This window comes from Psammomys obesus, unplaced genomic scaffold (genome assembly GCF_907164565.1).
Source record: "Psammomys obesus unplaced genomic scaffold, mPsaObe1.curated_primary_1811, whole genome shotgun sequence".
NCBI lineage: Eukaryota > Metazoa > Chordata > Mammalia > Rodentia > Muridae > Psammomys > Psammomys obesus.
Genome location: NW_026591816.1, coordinates 1,079,211 through 1,100,747, shown reverse-complemented (window position 1 = coordinate 1,100,747; position 21,537 = coordinate 1,079,211). Strand labels below are relative to the sequence as shown.

Below are 21,537 nucleotides of genomic sequence, written 5' to 3'. Positions count from 1 at the left end.
ATGATTTATTACAAAATACACATGGTTGGATGTTTTTAACAAATGTTACACTAAGCAATTAAGGCAACTTAACAATGGAGGTGAAGGGTTAATGTTCACCAGTTTGGATGTATTAAATACACATCTTGTTCATTTTTTTTTATTTACCATGGTTTACTAGTATGCAGTTTTATGGAATCTAAGAAGCACTGGTATTAATGGGAAACAGAGCTCTATATTTTAATGAAATACTGAGTAGACAGCAAGCAACACAGTGAAAAGCAAGTCTACACAATTGTGTCAATGCTTGGAAAAGGGACACTTGAAAAGAAGGTAATCCTCGATAACTAGGAGAGATTAAAAACAGTCACATCTTGGACATCTGCTTGAAAATTCAAATAAAATTTGAATCATGAAAATGAACAAAACTGCCACCTTTTAAAAATGAGAATAACTAATATTCGTGAATTATTTCTTCCTCTCTATATCACAACTTTTCAGGAAGGACAATAATTACAGTTACAAAAGTAGGAACTATATTGAACCACAAAGTACTTTCAGCAAATAGAAACACCAAGCAAATAGAAACTACATTAAAATGTAATCAATTCCTTTAAAACAAGTATCAAACAGCGTAGAAATTGTATCTAATAAGAAATAGCACCACCATTGACCTTACTTGAAAGGATTCACTACGATTCATTCCTCTTTATTGGGATAAATGATACTGTCTCACTCATTTTTGACCAATGAACCACTTATATCAGCATGGTATACTTCTTGTAATAAAAGTTGTAAAAAAAAAAAAAAAAACAAACTTGTAATAAAAGTTGAGCAGCATAAGCATAAAGTGTAGTTTACACGTTAAAAACCAGTTCCAAACTGCTGAACATGACAACGGGTTTTAACTTATAAAGACATACAATTTAAAACCATGTTGACTATGAAAGGGTAACTGAAGATCCCTTCTCAGTAAATGAGGAAGTTAACATTCTTTAATATACCTATTAGAAAAGTTAACGAACATAAAAGAAAAAATGTATTAAAAAATTCCGTGGTGGCACACACACCTGTAATGCCAGCACTTGTGAGGCAGAGAGCAGGCGGGTCTCTGCAAACGCAAGGCCAGCCCGGTCTCCGTAGTTCCTGGAGAGACAATTCCTGGAGAGACTGTCCCACAAAACAAAAGACAATAACAGTACAAAATCCTATTTGGGGCTCGAGACAAGACTCAGTGAGCAAAAGTGCTTGTGGAGGAAGCCAGGCAGGGAAGCGATTCTTGAATATTGCTCACTAAACTCCATACCTGTGCTATGCCATACATACATACATACAAAATAAATAATAAAACATCAAAAACTTATTGGACGAAAGTACACATTACAGCTACAAAATATAAAATCTATGTAAGAATGTTACTCTGAGAAAAATCCAAGTATGCATCTAAACACGAGGAAACTGCCAAGCAATTAATAATAGTATTTTTAAAAGTGCCATAAAATAACAGCCAGAAAAATACTAAAACAAATACACAGTTTCAACTTCATAGGAAACATGATTACTCAAAATGTACATAAATATTAAGCATACTGGATTATTACAAATGCATCTGAATTCAACGAATTCAATATAGCTTTCTACTAAAAGAAACTGTATTGATTTAAAAACAGCAGCCATTCAATCGTAATTCAATTAATTTACCAAACAGACTTTGATCATCAAAATTCAAGTCGTTTCTTTATACAGTTGCTACTGTTGTTCCGTGCAGAGTATTTATTGTCATTTTTAGTGTATTTCAGGTTTTCAGTAATATTCTACCAAAAAATCGCTTCTGGTTCATCACATTTCTTGCTTATACCATATTCAACTACATGAGAAAATTTAACAACTCTTATTTGAAACATACAATTTTCTTTTTCTTGTCATAATGACAATTTCATTTGGTTAGAAATGGTTCTTCTTAAATCTCACACCATGTAGCCTAAGGTTTACTCAATATTGTTGTCCTCTAAACCTCCATAGCCCTGGTGTTGGAATACAAGGCTTCATCCTATGTGTACTTACATGCGAAAGTAAAAATTACACAGTTGCTGGTCTCATATGCTCTTGGTTTTCCCCCATACTTCCTTCATTCCTTGAAGTAACAGAAGGCTGGATACAAAGACTCTCATATGATTTACACTGCTCTGAGTTCTATCCACTGGATTTCTTTTCATTGTGAGTTCGTTCATGCTGGTGAAGATAGGTAGAACACGTGAACGCTTTCCCACACTGCTTGCACACATATGGTTTCTCTCCAGTGTGGTTTCTTTCGTGGATTTGAAGGGATTTTGAAAAAGTGAAGGCTTTCCCACACTGCACGCACACATACGGTTTCTCTCCAGTGTGAATTCGTTCGTGATTGTAACAAGCCCTGTGTTGGATGAAGGCCTTCCCACACTGCTTACATGAATAAGGTTTCTCTCCAGTGTGGATTCGTTCATGTTTGTGAAGGTACGTGGAACACGTAAAGGCCTTCCCACACTGCTTACAAACATAGGGTTTCTCTCCCGTGTGAATCCGTTCATGAATGTAGCAGGCACTGGAGTAGGTGAAGGCTTTCCCGCAATGTTTACACGAGTAAGGCTTCTCTCCAGTGTGAATTCTTTCGTGGATCAGAAGCTGGGAAGAACGAATGAAGGCTTTCCCACACTGTTTACAAACGTAGTGCTTCTCTCCGGTGTGAGTCCGCTCATGATTGTTGCGGGTGGTGGGATCGCTGAAGGCTTTCCCACAATGCTTACATAAATAAGGTTTCTCCCCAGTGTGGATTCGTTCATGTTTGCGAAGGTATGAAGAGCGTCCAAATACTTTCCCACACTGCTTACATGCATAAAGTTTCTCTCGGGTATGACTTCTTTCATGTTGGAGAAGGTGGTAAGAATGAATACATGCTTTGCCACACTGTTTACATACATAAGGTCTGTCTCCAGTGTGAGTGCGCTCATGATTGTAACAGGCCCTTGGATGGATGAAAACTTTTCCACAATACTTACATGCAAAAGTCTTCTCTCTAGTATGAATTTTATAATGTTTGATAAGGTGACTGGAATTAATGAAGGCTTCTCCACACTCCTTACACACAAATGGTTTTTCTCCAGTTTGGATTCTTTCATATGACTGAACATAACAGCATGTCATGAGAGCTGTTTCAAGCTGTTTATATTCACGGAAATTATCTCCAGTATGAGTTGTCTCACAATCTCGACCAGAAGCGAGACTCCTACAGGGCTCATTAGATGGTTTATTTCCATAGGGTTTCTCTCTGGAAGGATTCTCAAGGGTAAGAAAGGACTGAGAGTGTGTAAAATCCTTCCAACACTTCCTATGCTTAAAATGCTTTCCCACACATTGCTGATCCCTATATGGTTTCTCTACACCTGGACCTCTGAGGGGCACATCTGCCTGTGAGAGACCGACGCCATCATTTTCGCACGCACTGTTTTCATGCCCTACTCCAGGAGGCTCGTACGCATTGACAGCCTGCTCTCCAGTCCTTTGGTGGGTTCCTCCATACTGAACACCATGTTCAAATTCACGGAGTCCTTCAACCACGTGAATGCTGGTAAAAATAAAAAAAAAGAATATTACTGTAGTTTTATGTCCAGCCAAAAGAGGTGCGGGAGGGTGGGTATTGTAGCCCACACTTGTTACTGCATAGTCTTCTTAGTTTCTCTAACGTCTCTGCCCTCTCCTAAAATAATACACATAAATTTACAAGAAGAACGTGAGAAAACACTACAGATACACAGTGATTTGTTTAGCTTATTTCACGCTTAATTCTTTAAGTTTTTCCATTTCATGTTGGCTTATATTTGACAAACATAGTCCTTTCCAAAGGCACCAAAGTTGAATATTCTTTATGCAAAATGGTGTGCATCAGGCTTTATGGAATTGGGATAGCTAAATATTTTAATGCAATTTATTGAAGGTGGATCACAAAATATCCCAAGCACACACATATATTTTATAGTCAAAGTTTAAAGGTAACTCGATAAAAGCATATTAAATAATTTTGTACGGAAAGACTTTGTACGCCACAGAACTGGGAAAACGCAGAGGTGCATGACACTGCAACACTGCAGTACAGAGTTGTGACCCTGTGACTTTAAATGTTTGCGTTCAATGACGTTTTAAAATAAATCAATTTACATTTAGCTGTAAATTTGGATTATTTACTTGGGCCTCACTTTCTATCACTTTAAAGTATGTGATGTAAATTCCTTTTTCTTTGAATGTCAGTTACCTCAGATTTCTCCTCACATTTTGGTAATCCTCAATGTTTTCTTCCTCAGTTCTCCCTGGAAGGTAAAGCCAAAGAAAGTATCATTCAGCAGTACATAAAAAGCACTACATTCTATGCCCTCCCACCAGAATGGAACAAGGCATATAATGTTCACCAACATCTTTCAATATTTCAAATTATGCAACTACACAGATGAGCAAGAAACAGTTACTTTTCTGAATGAACAAAGAAAAGTACCATGCTGTATTTTTTTACCTATGGAGATCAGGTTGCTAAAGGTCTCCTTCATCACATCTCTGTAGAGCTCCTTTTGATAAGAATCCAACAAAGCCCACTCTCCTAAGGTGAAGTTCACAGCCACATCCTCAAAGGTCACTGGCTCCTAAAATGATCCACAGATATTTACAAAACTAATGGTGAAAAAACACTGGAAACTTAGAGTGACTAGATTCCTTCACTTCATGCTTTCTTCTTCGTATATTGCCTATACGTTATGGTTGGCATCACTTTTTTGCAACTTAGCATAGCAAATACACATTTACTATTCATTCTAACTCTCACACTGCCACACAATCCTGATGCTCGTATGGAACTATATGATGAATGAACACCAGAACATGACCGTCTGTTGGGATGCCGGCCTCAATACTCTCTGCACACTGCATCTTTATTAATCTGGAATCCACCTCTAGGGAGCCTGCATAGCTATTAGAAATGTCTATTTGTTAACAGTAGTTAATTATGAAGGCTTGAACAGTCACTGGGATAGAAACAATCAGCTTAAAGTGTAAAGGAAGAAATCGCTAGCGTGCAACACTTTGTAACCACAATAGGGTACTTTAAATACTCCCAGCACCTTTCCAGCTTCTTGCCCATTTCTAACATACGAAGAGATTTTCTCTAATCAAAACCCCAATGAAATCTGGATGAATTCTTTCTTATCAAGACTGTGACTGTTCCAAGCATAGCAGTGCATACTTTTAATCCCAATACTCAGGAGGCAGAGGCAGGTGGATCTTTCTGAATTTGAGCTCAGCCTGACCTAATATCAAATTCTAGATCAGGCAGAGCTAGGCAGTAAATCCTTGACTCAAGAAAAAGAAAAGAAAAAAGAAGAGAAAGGGGGACTGTGAATGCTGAATGTCAGCCTCAAACAGAACATTTTTTTTTTAATTTTTTAATCAGTGTCCCCCATGCTCGGGGAACATCACAGAGGAGGAAAGAAAATGATGACATATGGATACAATATGGCTATTGCATTTGTGAATTCACAGGAGCTATTCACACCAGCCAAAATTCTGGCATAAATAAGAAAATTCTCTTCACGTCTCCACCCTTACTTAGGAGCTAGCGGCAGTTGGTAGCTGCTGGGAGACAGACAATCACTCCTCTTTGGCTACTGGGAGTTTCCCATGCTCCGATGGATGGTACCATACTCATGCACATACGGGCAGTCCTGGTTGAGTTAGTAGTTTATGAGGAAGAGAAAAAGATATGAAGTTGCAAGAGAGACATCTTAGACCAGTGGTCCTCAACCTTCCTGATGCTGACCCTTTAGTACAGTTCCTCATGCTGTGGTGACCCCCAACCACCACAAAATTATTTTGTTGCTACTTCGTAACTGTAATTTTGCTAGTGTTATGGATCATAATGTAAACATCTACAATGCAGGCTGTTGAACAATCTCTGTGAAAAGGTTGCTCAACCCCCAAAGGGACTGTGGCTGACAGGCTGACAGCCCCAGCTCTGGATTATGGAGGCAGCTTTAGAATCTGGCTGTACAGTGAAACTTTTAAAAATAGCCAACTGACCTGTGGATATAAGAACAGAATTTCCTCATGAGGAAAAAAAAAAAAACCTTCTGTATAGGAAGTATGGAAATATATTAATGTATGAAAATTAAAGAAGGTGAAAGACAACAAAGCAAAAAGCTTTCAAAAGCCAACAAAATACCAAAGAATATGTGAAAATTCACATGGAAAAAAAAAAGATCGAAAAAAACATATTTTGTCAAATAAGAAACAAACAAGAAACAAGACTCAAAGCCCTGATTAAGAAAATCAATATACAAAAATAAAATTTTTGTTTTAAGGCTGTGTGTGTGTGTGCATACGCACACACTTTTGGTGGCCAGAAGAGGGTGTTGACTCTGATGTGTGACAACTGTGAACGGGATGTCTACTCACCCCTGGGAGGAAATGATGACAGACTGACATAAGGACATCACCAAAGTCTGACTTGAAAAGTCAGTGTGTTTTCTTGGGATTACTTACAGAAATCTGGGAAAGGAGAAATGAATGGAAGACCTCTGCATCGCCAGAGGCCCACCCCCAGCACGGTGATGACTCGCAGAACTGGGAAACCTGTAGAACACTGCACATGGCATACGCAGCTCAACAGTATCTTCTCTGGCATCTACTCATTTGGTTTAAGCCTCTTCCAGGCATCCCTGCTGGACTAAGGGTAGCTTTCTACAGTTTTTGCTGCTTATATAATCTTGGAGAGCAAGGGTCCTACTCAGTTTCAGGAAGTTCCTGAGGCTTTGAAGTTGTTTACTTATTTTAATTAAGTGATTCGCCTCTTTTCCGAACATGCTGGGTCTCAAAGAGCTTCCTTCCCTCAAGATGAAATGCTTTATCTCAGAGAAAATTGCTACACATCAGGATTCCCCTAAGTAAGCCACCTGATCTGAGCACTGGGATCTAACCTGTATCTTCTGCAAAAACACTATCAGCTGCTGACCTAGTGTTTCTTTTGACAACTAATGAAAAAAAAAATGAATTTATGCAAGAACAAAATTTGCAACAGTGTCATTTCCTATAATATGAACTTCATTGCAATCTACAGTCTAGGCATATTTCTCTACCGTCTACCAAATGTTTTTGTATTTGTACCTGTTACCAATGCATTATTTCTTAGCATTTATAACGTCACCTTGAAAATGTCCTAAATGGACAGGAGGTCCACAAGGAGAGCAACAGAACCAAAAAATCTGGGGTCTTTTCTGAGACTGATACTCCAACCAAGGACCATTCATGGAGATAACCTAGAACCCCCTACACAGATGTAGCCCATGGCAGCTCAGTGTCCAAGTGGGTTCCCTAGTAATGGGAGCAGACTGCCTCTGACATAAACTGATTGGTCTGCTCTTTGATCACCTTCCCCTGAGAGGGGAGCAGCCTTACCAGGCTACAGAGGAAGACAAAGCAGCCAGTCCTGAGGAGACCTGATAAGCTAGAGTCAGAGGGATGGGGAGGAGGACTTCCCCTATCAATGGACTGGGGGAGGGGCATGAGTGGCAAAGAGGGAGGGAGGATGGGGTTGGACGGGAAAGAGGGAGGGAGCTACAGGTGGGCTACAAAGGGAACAAACTGTAATTTAGAAAAAAAGAAAAAAAAAGAAAGAAAGAAAATGTCCTAAGAATAGGATGATAAACCAAGTAAGGAAACAGTTTAAATATAACTTCAGATATAAGCATATATGAAACGTTTTAAGGTAAAGAAAAACAAAGGGTGCTTTTGTTCTAAAGCAAGTTGAACATTACGATTTAAAGCTGTAGGAAGAATGCAGAGTGTGAGCGTAAGAAGACTTAAAAGATAGACGTGCTTACTGCCGAGCATGATGAGCAGAGTTCAACCCCTGGAATTCATGTTATAGGTAAGATGCAACTTCTGCAAGTTGTACTCTGACCCCACCATACACACTGTGGAATGTGCATACTCACAAACACGCATGACACGCACACACATTAATAAAGAGTTTTGTTTGTATTGCATAATACAAAGTCACATGTAGAAACCAGCACAAAAGCCATAGAAGGCCTTGATTTCAATTCCAGGAATCAGGGGGTGGAAGGAGAGAACCAACTCTCACAAACTGTCCTCTGACCTCCACACACGCACCCAATATACATACAAATAAGTAAATAAGTGAAGGTAATAACCAGGTTTTTAAGTCACATTTAGAAGACAGAAAAGCAGACAATGAAGAGTAAGGATGAATCGGGCAGGGCACCAAACGGTGACATGAGCAACTGCCTAAGGGCTAGACAGAAAGTTTACTTTTGAGGCAGCACCCTAGTGTGTAGCCCAATTTCGTGTCACATTAACCGCCTTCCTTCCTCATCCTCCTGAGCAGTCAGTGCGGACATACACAGCCGCCAGTCATTGTGACGAGAATTCGTAGAAAACTACTTCCTGATAAATCTTTTGAAGTGTGATTTCTTTTTAGAACACACAAACTACAGAAAGCAACGTGTTTCATTATGAAATTTTGAAACATACATACCACAGACGTGGGCACAAAGGTTTAGAATTCCTTCAGGAAACACATACACACCCACTTAGATGCCAAGAACTTTTGGTTCAGCCTTTTAATCATGCAAAACAGGTCTCAGTCATAATGGTTCTAATTTCTTTGCAGTCCTCCCTTACTTTCTGCTTAAAATAATCCATCAACCTTGCTTATAAGATCTGAAACTCTGTCTTTGGGTAGGTACAGTCTATGGCTGAGGTTTTGTTTCCGGTTTTTGGGGTGCCTGTTTGTTTGTTTTTAGGGTCTCACTAAGTAGCATAATTTGCTATGTGGACCTGCCCCCCTCAAACTCATTGCCTCTGATTCCAACTCTGGGACTAACGTTGGGTACAACCATACACAGCTATGGATACCATTTTTGACTATTATTTAAATTTTGTTTTATTGCCGGGGGCAGTGGCACACACCTGTGATCCCAGCACTCAGGGAGGCAGAGGCAGGTGGATCTCTGTGGGTTCAAGGCCAGCCTGCTCTACAAAGTGAGTCCAGGACAGCCAACGCTACACAGAGAAACCTTGTCTCGAAAAAACAAAGGAAAAAAAAAAGAAAAATTTTGCTTTATTGACTGGCCAGTTTTGAAATTTTGTTTACCTCTAAAGTTCTTTATCTCTAGGCTCAGGAAATGAATAAAAACAGCACTTGCTGTCGAAACATGAGGACAAAAACTGGTTGTAGTTCTAGGTATCTGTAACGTACCTCAGAATTGGGGGTGAGGGCTGGGGCAGATCTGGGGCTGAAACAGCAAGCTAAAGGTACAGAGATAGGATCTAACTGTTGGTACCAAAGAAGAGATGGCAGAAACTGACATACTCCTCTGGGCATATATACACACTCAAACACACATAAACTACATCACACACGCATACACACACACACACACACACACACACACACACGCAACCTTTTTTCTTTTGGAGAGTTATACTGCCTTCTTTTTCATATATACTGTCAAGTTCTAAATTTGCATGTGTACATTGTGATACTGTAAGGATGCAGCTGTCTGAGTCCAGCCATCTCAAGCCATCGCTTCTCCATCTTGCTGGTAGGGTCAAACTAAGTTCATATTTGTAGGCCCAGGTAGCCCAGATAAACTCAAACCACAAATGTCACTGTGGTCTGATAGACTGGCTCTAAGCCAGGGCCAAACCCACAAAGGCTTCCTGGCAGCCAGGAACCAAGAAACACCACAAAGTCATACCATACAACAAACCACACACAAGAGATTTATTAGGAGGGAAAACCCAGGAGGGCGACTGCCTCGGCTCAGTCAGGAAGCAGAAGAGAACTGGACAGAAGCCAGGTTTTGCATAGCGTGTCTCGGGGGACAAGATTTCTAGGAAGAGATTTCCTGGGTGGGGATGGGTGGGTTTTCAAGTTCAGAGCTTGACCACCTGCATCTAGAGGGACCGGGTTCTGTATTCTGTGGGTGGAGCCTGGCAGTTGGAGGTCCTCAAGGGCAGTGCTGGCCACGGCATTGTCCATGTTTATGTAAACAATTTATAAATGAGATCTCTTCTTGAGGTCTCCGTCTAGAATCCCTCCCCATGCATGCCATGGCACACATGCACACACACAAAATAAACAAATGTAATTATTTAGTTTTACAAAATTTAAACATGTAAGAGAAAAGTGCTAACTCCCCCTATACGGCACATATAGCGAAATAACATTGTATCTCTTATCAGCAACCCCAAAGGCCAGGAAACATGAAGCAGTGTATTTCAACTCGGAAAGTAATGAACTACCTACTGAATGGCTACATTCATGAAAGGTATCTCTAAAAACTAAATGAGAAATAAAGACTGTTCTACACATGCAAAAACTAAAGCAGCTCATGAGAACAAAACAGAATATACTTAAAGGAATATGATACACAGAGGATAAAGACAGTTTTAATAATAAGTGTATACAAAAGAATAAATTTCAGGCCAGCCAGATGACACTTGCTTTGTAAACATGATAGCTGAGTTTGATCACTGGACCCCACATAGGGGAGAAAAGACTCTCCTTTTGCCTTTACACCCACGGTTGGGCAGGCAGGCATGCACGAGAGATGATCACACAGACCACCACCTCCAAAGTCCTCAACTCACTGCTTATACCCAGCCACCAATCCAAGGGGCTTTCCCTGGAAACTCTCTGGCCAGTCTAGCCAGGGAAGCAGGTAGGCAAATAGCAGATCTTCATTTCTCTCTCTGCTCCTCCAAATCTAATCCACCACCTCACTCACTCTGCAGCAAAAAACCTGCTGTAGCCTCCCCCTCCTCTCTGTTCCCTTCTCCAAGGGATCACATAGATCTTCCCTTCCTAACTTCCTTCACAGCACTCATTGCTTTAGCCCAGTCCCCAAATCCAGCAGACATTCCCTGGGAACCAGCAGGCCACTGCAGCCAGCAGAGCAGGTAGGCTAAATGCACATCTTGACCTCTCCTTCCATTCCTCCAGCCCCTCCCCCATTCTTATCCCCAGCTTTGCAGCAGACTTTCTGCTGTGGCTCCTCCTCACTCTGTGCCCCCATTCCCAGGGACAAAGCAGATCCTAGGGAGACACTCTGCTTTCCACCCCCTGTAAAATCCTTAGCCCTACTCTCCTAGCTCACCCATCAACACTTAAATCTTCTTTGGAGACTCTGAAAGACAAAAGGCTACTATATGAAGCAAAACATTCAATCTTAATAGATGGAGAAAGGCCTTGCATGATAAAACCAAATTTAAGCAATATCTACAATCCAAGCCTACAGACTGCACTAGAAGGAAAACGGCAACACCCAGAAGTTATGACATCCAAGAAAACACAGGGCATAAATCCTAGACCAGAAAGCAACACACAAACCACAAGAAAATAACAGGAACCGAGAAACACTGCTTGCTGATATCTCTTACCATTAGTGTTCTCCAATAAAAACAAAGAGACAAACAGACTGGATTTGAAAATAGGATCCATTCCTTCTGCTGCATCCAGGAAGCACATTTAACATCAAGAATAGACATCACTTCTGGGTAACAGGAGATAACAAAATATTCCTAGCAAATGGACCCAAGAACCAAGCCAGCGCAGAAATTTTAATATCTGGTAAAATAGACTTCAAAACAAAGCTAATTAAAAGAGATAACTGTGAACACTACACACTAGTCGAAAGGGAAAACTTGACCCAAAGGACATGCCAGTTCTTAACATCTATGCTCCAACCACAAGGGCACCAAGGTTGTAAAGAGCCACTACCACAACTGCCATCACATGTCATACCTCACACACTGACAGCGGGAGACCGCAACACCCCACTCCTGTCACAGAGACAAGAGCTAAACAGAGAAACGTGGAAGCTAACTGAAGTCCTAAACCAAATGCAACTCACAGTTTTGGAAAACTTCACCCAAACACAAAAGAATATGCCTTCTCAGCACCTCATGAAACGGTCTCCAAAACTGACCAAGAATCTGGACACAAAGCAAGTCTTAACAGAGACAAGAAAACTAATTCCCTGCATCTTAGCTGACCACCATGGATTAATGCTGTATATCAACAGCAAAAACAACTGAAAGATTACAGAGTCATGGAAACTGAACCATGAATCAATGAATCAGAGCAATGGCTCTTTGAGAAAAATTAGTAAGATTAACAAAGTAGCTGGATATAAAATTAAGTCACAAGAATCAGTAGCCCTCCTATATACAAATGAAAAGCAAGCAGTCTGAGAAAGAAATCAGAAAAACAACACCCTTCACAATCGCTTCAAATAATATAAAAATATCGTGGGGTAAACCTAACCAAACAAGTTAAAGAGTTGTATGATAGGGGCTCAGAGGTTAAGAGCACTGGCTGCTCCTCCAGAGGTCCTGAGTTCAATCCCCAGCAACCACATGGTGGCTCACAACCATCTATAATGCCATCTGGTGCCCTTTTCTGGCCTGCAGGAAGAACACTGTACATAATGATTTAAAAAAAATAATAATAAAGAAAAGAAAAAAATACCTGCAGGCAAAACACTCAAAACACATTTATTTGTTGTATCCGCTGTCTGGTGCCCTCTTCTGGCCTGCAGGTACACATGCAGGCAGAACACTGTATACATAATAAATAAATCTTAATAAAAGGAGTTGTATGATAAAACTTTAATTGAAGAAGATATTAGAAGATATGAAGAACTTTCATGCTCATGGATCACTAGGGTTAATATAGTGAAAATTGTCATCATACCAAAATTAACCTACAGATTTAACCCAATCCCCACCAAAATTCCAATACAGTGATTTACAGATGTTCAAAGAACAATTTTCAGCTTCATATGGAAACAGAAAAATCCCAGGATAGCTAAAACAATCCTGAATAAAAGAACTGCCAGAGGTACCACCATCACCAATTTCAAGTTGTACTATAGAGCTGTAGTAAGAAAAACAGCATGATATTGGGACAGACACAATGATCAATGACATCACATTGATGTCAGACCCCACCCGGCCCAGACAGACAGGACTGACAGATTGCTAGCTCTCTCTCACTGCCACACCTGTATTGTCCTAGCTGGGGTTTCCCTGTAGTCACAGACCCTAGGACACTGTGACCTGCTGCAGGAGCAGCGTGCAGGCAGACACGGTGCTGGAGGAGCATGGAGTTCTACATCTCGGTCCGCAGACAGCAGCAGACTGTGTGCCACACTTACTATAGCCTGAACACAGGAGACTTCAAAAAGCTTGTCCCCACAGTGGCGCACTTCTTCCAACAAGGCCACGCCTTCTAAATAGTGGCGTGCCCTATGGGCCAAACATTCAAAAAATAAGTTTATGGGGGCCATACCTATCAAACCACCACACCTATGGAAACATGATTTTTGATAAAGAAGCCAGAAATACACAACGGAAAAAAGAAAGCATCTTCAACAAATAGTGCTGGTCAAGCAGGATGGCTGCATGCAGAAGAATCCACACACACTCAAACTCATCACCGTGCACAGAACTCCAAATAGATCAAACACATCAGCATAAAACCAGATACACTGAACCTAATAGAGAAAAAGTGGGGACAGCCTGGAACTCATAGGAACAGAACACCAACAGCACAGGCACTAAGATCAACAATTAATAAATGTGAATCTCATGAAACTGAGAAGCTTCTGGATGACAAAGGACCATCCTTTAGTAAAGCAGCATCCTGGGGTATGCAAAAAGATTTTTTTACTAACTGCACATTCGACTAATAACCAAAATATATAAAATAACTAAAAAAAAAAAAAAACCTAAAAAATCTTAAACTAAAAAAGTTAGATATCAAGAAAATAAATAACCCATACAAAAATTGGGGTACACATCAAAACAGAGTCCTCAAAAGAGGAAACTCAGATGTCTAATGAAACACTTAAAGAAACATTCAACATCCTTACTCATCAGGGAAATATAAATCAAACTATGGTATTCTCCCTTAGAATTCTCAGAATGGCTAAGATGAATAAAACAGTGACAGGACATGCTGGTGAAGATGGGGAGTAAGGAGACTACTTATCCATTGCTGGTGGAGTGCAATCTTGTACAGCTACTATGGAAAACAGTGTAGTGCTTCCGCTCTTGGGCATATAGCTAATGGACACTTCATCCCATAAAGACGCTTGCTAAGTCATTCTCAATGCTGTTCTAGTCCTAACAACCAGAAACTGGAAACAACTAACATATACCTCAAGAGAAGAATGGATACAAAAAATTTTTTTTACACTGACACAATGTAAAAACTTTAACTCAGTCGCTAAGAAAAAAAAAAAAATTCACAGGTAAATGGATGGAATTAGAAAAGAAAAAATTGTCCTGAGGGAGGTATCACAGACCTAGAAAGAGAAATATGATCCGGTGCCTTGCTCAGCCATCATCAGAGAAGCTTCCTTCAGGGAGCAGATGGGAGCAAATACAGAGACCCACAGCCAGACACTGTGCAGAGAATGAGAGGCTTGGAACACTCAGCCCTATCAAGTCCCTCCCCCAGAGCACAGGAAACCCTTTGGAAGTGCAAACAGAAAGAGCGTAAGACCAGAGGGGATGGAGAACACCAAGAGAACACTGTCCTCTAAAAGCAACCTGAGAACTTGAGGAGACAAGGCCTGCCAGGTCTACATCAGGTCCTCTGTGCATATACTCTGGTTCCAGGGGGGGTTGTTTGTTTGTTTGTGTTCGGCTTTTTTGTTGTTGTTGTTTACTGTGCTTTTTGTTTGTTTGTTTTTCAAGGCAGGGTTGTTGGCTTTTTGTTGTTGTTGTTGTTGTTTTGTTTTGTTTTCTGTGCAGCCTTGGCTGTCCTGGACTTGTAGACCAAGCTGGCCTCGAACTCACAGAGATCTGCCCGCCTCTGCTTCTCCGAATGCTAGGATTCCAGGTCTGCGCCACTGCGCCCAGCTTGGTTTCCAGTTTTTAAGTGGGAGTCCTCTGTGTGCAAATGAGTGGATCCTTGTGCCTTTATCTTGGGCTCTTTCCTTTCTGTTTGTTTTATCTAACTCAGATGTATTAATTTTTTTTATCTTATATTTCATTATTATCCCTTAGAAACCTGTTTGTTTGGTAATGAGAGACAGAAAGGGAGTGGAGAGGAGGTTAGGAAGAGCTGGGAGGGGTAGAGGAATGAGAAACCATAATCAGGATATATTATGGGTGGGCGGGGGAATCTTTGCAATAAAAGTGGGCAAAAAAAGACAGTAGCAAGAGTTAAGTTCATAGCTACAATGTTTATATATAAATTCAAAATAGGAGTTAAAAAAAAAAAAAAGCTATCTGAAGATATATGAAAGAAGCCAGTCTAAAGAGGAAGACCTGAAGCCCTTTCTTCCTGGGACTTTTACTAAAGAACAGAGCATGCTCAAGAAAAACTCGGTACACAAACTTCGGAGAGGCAGATGTTTTGCAAATATCTCTGAAAATGTCTCAAAAAGCAAGGACTGCATTTCCTCCCTCAGCCCTTGGGTGCCCCTTCCTCAGGTCACTAGTTGCTGCTATCCTTGGGAGGGCCTTTCCCTTCTCATTAAGATGTCTGTATTTCTAACTACGTCTCTCTAGTGTAACCCTTCAGTCTAGGAAACAAGATTTTGTGAACAGCCCCTCTACTCACACCCAGGTCTCAACACTTAGAAAGTGTGCTTTCCTGGATTCCCTGGGCTTGCTCACTGTTTCTCTGCTGTCCATGCTGAACTTAAAAGGCATTCTGTTTTGTTTTTGTTTTTGTTTTTGTTTTTTGTCCTCTCTCCCATCTTATGACAAATGCCAATATTTAAAGCTTGCCTGTCCTGTTTTCTTTTCCCCCCTCAAACTCGATTTGGTTTCCTTCTAAGTTCATCTGTCATTTTTCTTCTTTTAAGTTAAAGAAACCCAAGAGCCAAAAAAGTCATCTCAGCTTCCCTGGAGACATACTGAGAACTCAGACACACGTCAAATAAACATCTGTAGTTAATGACGCAAACACAGGTCTTAGAAAAACAAGAACAAGCCAGATGCAAAAGCAAAAACAGCAAGAATTTTTTAAAAAAAAAGATATGGGAAGAAATAAACAAAATAGTGACAGAATAATACATTCAGCGATCTCAATGTCAGAAGTGGTTCTTCAAAGGAGAAAAAAAAACAACAGTAAAACAGACAAAACTCTAGTCAAACTAGAAAACGAGGGAAGATACAAATTAATAAAATGAGTCACAAATTAGGGGAGGTTACAAGAGATTTAGAAATGCAGAGAAGCAAAGTGGTTAAATTCCGAGTCCCATACAACAAGCTAAAATTAAATCAAGTGTTACAAACAACTCGAGCATTTGTAACATTGAAGTGAAACAGGCATAATAAAAAGCCCCCCCTTCAGACTGTTCCAGTCCAGAGCCAAACAAGCCACGTTTCTATTTTCACAATTAAATTCACCTTATCTCATGATTTTTTCACAGCCAGCATGCTAGAAATATTTTCCAATAATTCCACTTTTCACCGATTCACAATCAGTGAAACCAAATAATTTTGAAGCAAACTAAAAATCCTCTCCTCCTTGCATGTCTGGGCATTTTCTTCCACTCTCAGCCCAGAGGGAGCAAACAAATCCTCCTGCAGTTAACACCGAACAAGCAAATACGAGGATGCCTGGACGGGGTTGCAGTTCAATGATAAAAGGTCTGCGAAGAATGAACAAGACCTGAGGGCCAATGCCCAGCATATATACACATATACACATATATGTGTGTGTGCGTGCATGTATATATGTATGCGTGTATGTGTATATGTATATATACATATATGTAAGACTGTATATATATGTACGTGTGTGTGTGTGTGTGTGTATGTACGTATCCATACATCGTGCGCTCATCGCTGACGCTCCTGCCCAGCCACCTGAACGCCGCAGAGCATCACTGGCGATGCAGTGGGTGAGGAGGGGAAGTCTCACCCTGAAACCACAGGGGACTAGGGGACACAGCTTCGGAAGGGCAGGACGGGGCAGGGTACGGCCTGACCGACAGGACCGGACCCCAGGCTCCGCAGCCTGCTCTGCCCGCGATACCCTCTGCAGCGCGGCGCCGGGGGAAGTGAGGGCGGCGGCGCCCCTCGGTGACACGCCCGCCGCGCACGCCTCCGGGAGCCCGGGACACACTCACTCACCATTGCCCTTTTCGGACGGGAACCGCGGTCTCCCCGAAGGGCCCGCGGTCCGCAGAGGGCGCAGCCGCCGGCCGGGCCGGCCCCGCTGCAGCTCCGCGGGACTCAAACCGGGCGGCGATGGCGGCACCCTCTGACTGTCCGCGCTCCTCATTGGGCGCGCCGCGCGCCGGAGCAACGCTGTCCCTGATTGGTGACCGGCGCCCGCACATCTGCTCCGCACGCCCTTCTGGCACGGTCAAGTGGAACTCAGCAGACAGACCGACTCGCGGTATTCCGGCCAGCGACAGGTCCTAAAAGTCTGGGCACAGGGGTCTTCTCTGAGACTGATACTCCAGCCAAGGACCATGCATGGAGATGGCCTGGAACCCCTGCACAGAGGTAGCCCATGGCAGCTCAGTCTCCAGGTGGGTTCCATAGTAATGGGAACTGGGACGGTTCTGACATGAACTGATTGGCCTGCTCTTTAATCACCTCCCCCTGGGGGGGAGCAAGCCTTACCAGACCACAGAAGAAGACAATGCAGCCAGTCCTGATGAGACCTGATAGACTAGGGTCAGAGGGAAGGGGAGGAGGACCTCCCTATCAGTGGACTGGGAGAGGGACATGGGTGGGGAAGAGGGAGGGTGGGATTGGGAGGGGAGGAGGGAGGGTGGCTCGGGGGGATAAAAAGTGAATAAACTGTAATTAATGAAATAATTTAAAAAAAGAAGAAATAGAGTATTAAAAAGTGTGTGTGTGTGTGTGTGTGTGTGTGTGTGTGTGTGTGTGTGTTTCGGGACGCACTAACTTCCTAGTGTACTCAGTGGGGTCCTCGTGCCTTTTCTCCACTTACACCACTCTAGCTGTTCCGAACATTCTGGACTCGGTGGCACAGGACAAACCCGAGGGCATCGTGCCTCCAGCCGCACGGAGAGAGGCTTGCCCGGCTTTGGGTTCCGGGGATGCAAACGCGAGTCCTCCCGAAGGGTGATGAGGCATCGTACCAGCCATCCCCCCTCCCAGCCCTTCCCTCGGCCTGCGACGCGGGTTGTCACCGCTCTGCTTCCTGCAGTGTCTGAGTTTTATAGCACGTGGGGAATGCTGAATGCAGACTGGACGTTCAGCGTGACGGACTTCTGTGGTGGTCAAGATTATAGATGCATTTCACCAGACCCCCTGGAAATGGTGTGTTATAACGTCAGGGTGGCGGCGGAACACACTGCCCCACTTCTTGATATTAAGATGTTGAGTTTCTGTGGTGAAGGAAGCAATACAAGGCCGGTAAACTCCTAGAGTTGAATCCTTAGGGTCTCTGCCTCCTCACTGGACTGCACTACACAGCTGGGGGAGGTAGAGGGCATCCCCAGCAACCAACGCATGTTTTATAACTCTGGAGTACTTGGGGAATGCTACCCCCATGTAACTATTTCCTCTGTTCATTGAATAATCGTATTTCCTTGTTGGTGCGATTTAGTTCTCCTGACAAGAAACGGATATATTGAAACAAAAGATATGAGAAAGCTTGATTATCTGTACCACCCCAGAGTCTGAAATCTGTGTATCTAGTCTACAACACCTCCTTCTGCCTGGGCTGCCTCGTGGGGACAGACGCATGGCGTACCTAGGCCGCTTATTGGCCAGCCAGTTTTGACAGCTGAGGAGCTTCAGGTTCAATGAGAGAGTATGTGTCAAACACAAAGGTAGAAAGCAGTCAAGGAAAACACGCTGCGTGTCCCTCTGGCCTCCACATACATGAACTCACAAGAACGCATGCACATACCCACAGTAACGAGTACATCTGGCGCGCACACGCACGCACACACACTGTTTGTCAGGTGATGGGTAACACCTCTGTCTGTTTTTTTTCCACTTTCTAGTACTTGGGAGTAAATGCGTGCTAAGTGAGCGTCGCCTCTCCTTAGACTCAAGGTAGGTCCTCGGGTTGGAGTCATCGCTGGCCAGGCACTCCAGGCCACTGACCTGTTCCACACCAAACCTCACTAAGTTAAAAGAGACAAAGGTGTTGAATCTAAGTTCTTGAAGAAAGACCACAAGAGTCCCCAACAGTTTGCTTATAAAGAAGATAATGAAAACTAACATACTGTACATGAACCCCAAAACTGGTAAATATTATTTGAATGAAAAATAACATCCACGAACCACTTTTTATATATATATATATATATATCTACTATATCTGCTGGCAGAAAACTAGGCCCAGCAGGCGCTCTGGAGAAGAGTTTGATGAAAGAATGTGTTGAAGGTTCTTTCTATCTCTCTCTGTCTCTGTTTGTGAACATGATGGGGAGGGGGACATGAGCATCACACCAATGAAAACTTTCCTTCCAGACTCTGGGATTATGACACTTGAGTTAGAAAGCAGAAGAGCTGGAGTCCGTGGTCATAGCATTGTGGTGGAACACAATATTAGAAAAGGCTTTATGTTAGCTAAGTACAGTTGAATCAATGTAAAGCTCAGAAATACATACACATTTTTCTACATATAAAGTGCTACAGTAATGTGAGGGAATTATTGTCACAAATGTCAGCACAAAAATACCCTGTGTGGAGAATTTTGGACAGGATGTAGGCTTAGGTTTTTCACCTAACCTACTTTTTTTAGGGTTCTTAAATGCTTCTACCTCCCTTTTACCACTAACCAGAGGTAGGGGAGAAAGGTTATTTGGTAAAGGCGGTTGTAGATCTTTTTAGAAGTAGTTCCTTGGGCTGAGTCCACTCTTCGTTGTTTGGATACCAGCAGTCCAGTCCAAAGGCCAACACCAAGCAGCAACATGAATCAACACGATTCAGAAGATCGGGACAAGTCAGCAAGAGCCACAAAACTCAGCTGAATTGCCCTGAAAAGTTCTCTGGAACATTTCTTTCCACAAAGCCAAGTGTCAAAGCAAAGAGATCAGCACACGATGTCGATCCAAAATGCGATGTCTCGCTGTCCATGGGCCTCTATATACATCCTCTCCTCAGAGTTCAACCATGTGTTGTTGTTCAACCATGTGTTCAACTACGTGTTCTCATGACATGGCCAAAGTCATGCTGCTTGCACGGGACAACTCACGGCAAAACATCATGGGCGCTCTCACAAGACAGCTTCCGGCAAAACACCACAGGACTCAGCTCAGTCTTCAAAGAAACGAGAAATTCCCACTTCAGAAGGATGAGGGTGCACTCACTAACAGTCTGCGATGCTAAGCGTTGTGACACAGAGGATAAGCACATGGAGTCCTTTTAAATATACTCATTACTAACGACATTTGAGGGGCTCAGCGGTTCAGAGCACTTATTGCTCTTACCAAGGACTTGGGATTGATTATAAGTGTCCACAGGATGGTTCACAACCATCCTAACTCCAACCGCACAATCACTGTCTTAATTTCATAAGCACCAGGTACTTACACGGTACATACATACATACATACAGGCAAAACGTTCAGACACATGTAATAAAATAATCTTAGAATTTTTAAAAGAAGTATACTTAAAGACAGAGGAAAAGGGATCATTATGAATTGTTAAAGAGAATATAAATTAATACAGATATCATGAAACTAAAATACAAAGGTTTTTCAAAAAAAAAAAAAAAAAACAAAACAAAACTCAAAATTGCCAGCATGGTGTACACCTTTCATTCCAGCACCCAGGAGGCAGAGGCAGGTAGTTCTCTGTGAATTCAAGGACAGAGAGTTCCAAGACAGCCAGGGATAAACAGAGAAACCCTTTCTCAAAAACAAACAAACCAAACCTCAAAATTGAACCACTCAATGATCCCAAAACAGCCCTCTTTACTATAAAAGGAAAAGGAAAGAATTTTAGCATACATAAGAAATGCATGCACATTCATTTTTATTGTAGCACTGTTCAAAAATAACTAAACTGTGGAATCTGCCTGAAACTTGTCAAGACACAAAGGAAGAGAATGTTGTATATGTACTAAACTATATGCATATAGACAGATATAAATACTCATGCATAATACATACATACATGCATACAACTGACCATACAGAAGAGCAAAATCATTTTCAGGAAAAGAGATGATACAATGATGTCTCTAAGTGAAATAATCAAGACAAGAAAAACTATCATAGGCTTTTATTTATATGTGGAAAATACAATACAAACAATAGCAACAACAACAACAAAAAACCCATGACAGCATTAGCGAGACCACTAAAGGACATGGGAATGGTTCCGGGAAAAAAGAAAAGATGAGTAAACAAACCAGTAGTTGGCAGAACAGATATAATGAAAGTACAATACTATAGCAAAATCATTAATATGTATAATAAATATTTACTGTTAGTTTTACGAAATGTTCTTTCTTTCTTTCTTTCTTTCTTTCTTTCTTTCTTTCTTTCTTTC

General features: G+C 41.8%; 1 protein-coding gene across 1 annotated transcript in view; it reads right to left on the bottom strand.

Moving 5' to 3' along the window:
- Nucleotides 1-2,114: 2,114 nt before the first annotated feature.
- Nucleotides 2,115-21,537, bottom strand: part of LOC129680381 (zinc finger protein 709-like) — a 39,492-nt gene continuing 20,069 nt past the window's right edge. Inside the window, exons 6-11 of the mRNA XM_055611998.1 lie at nt 19,038-19,137; nt 18,011-18,232; nt 17,179-17,279; nt 4,520-4,646; nt 4,265-4,319; nt 2,115-3,580 (exon numbers count right to left, since the gene is read on the bottom strand). Coding sequence (XP_055467973.1) covers nt 2,173-3,580; nt 4,265-4,319; nt 4,520-4,646; nt 17,179-17,279; nt 18,011-18,232; nt 19,038-19,137 — 2,013 coding nt within the window. The 3' untranslated portion in view covers nt 2,115-2,172. The remainder of the gene's footprint in view (nt 3,581-4,264; nt 4,320-4,519; nt 4,647-17,178; nt 17,280-18,010; nt 18,233-19,037; nt 19,138-21,537) is intronic.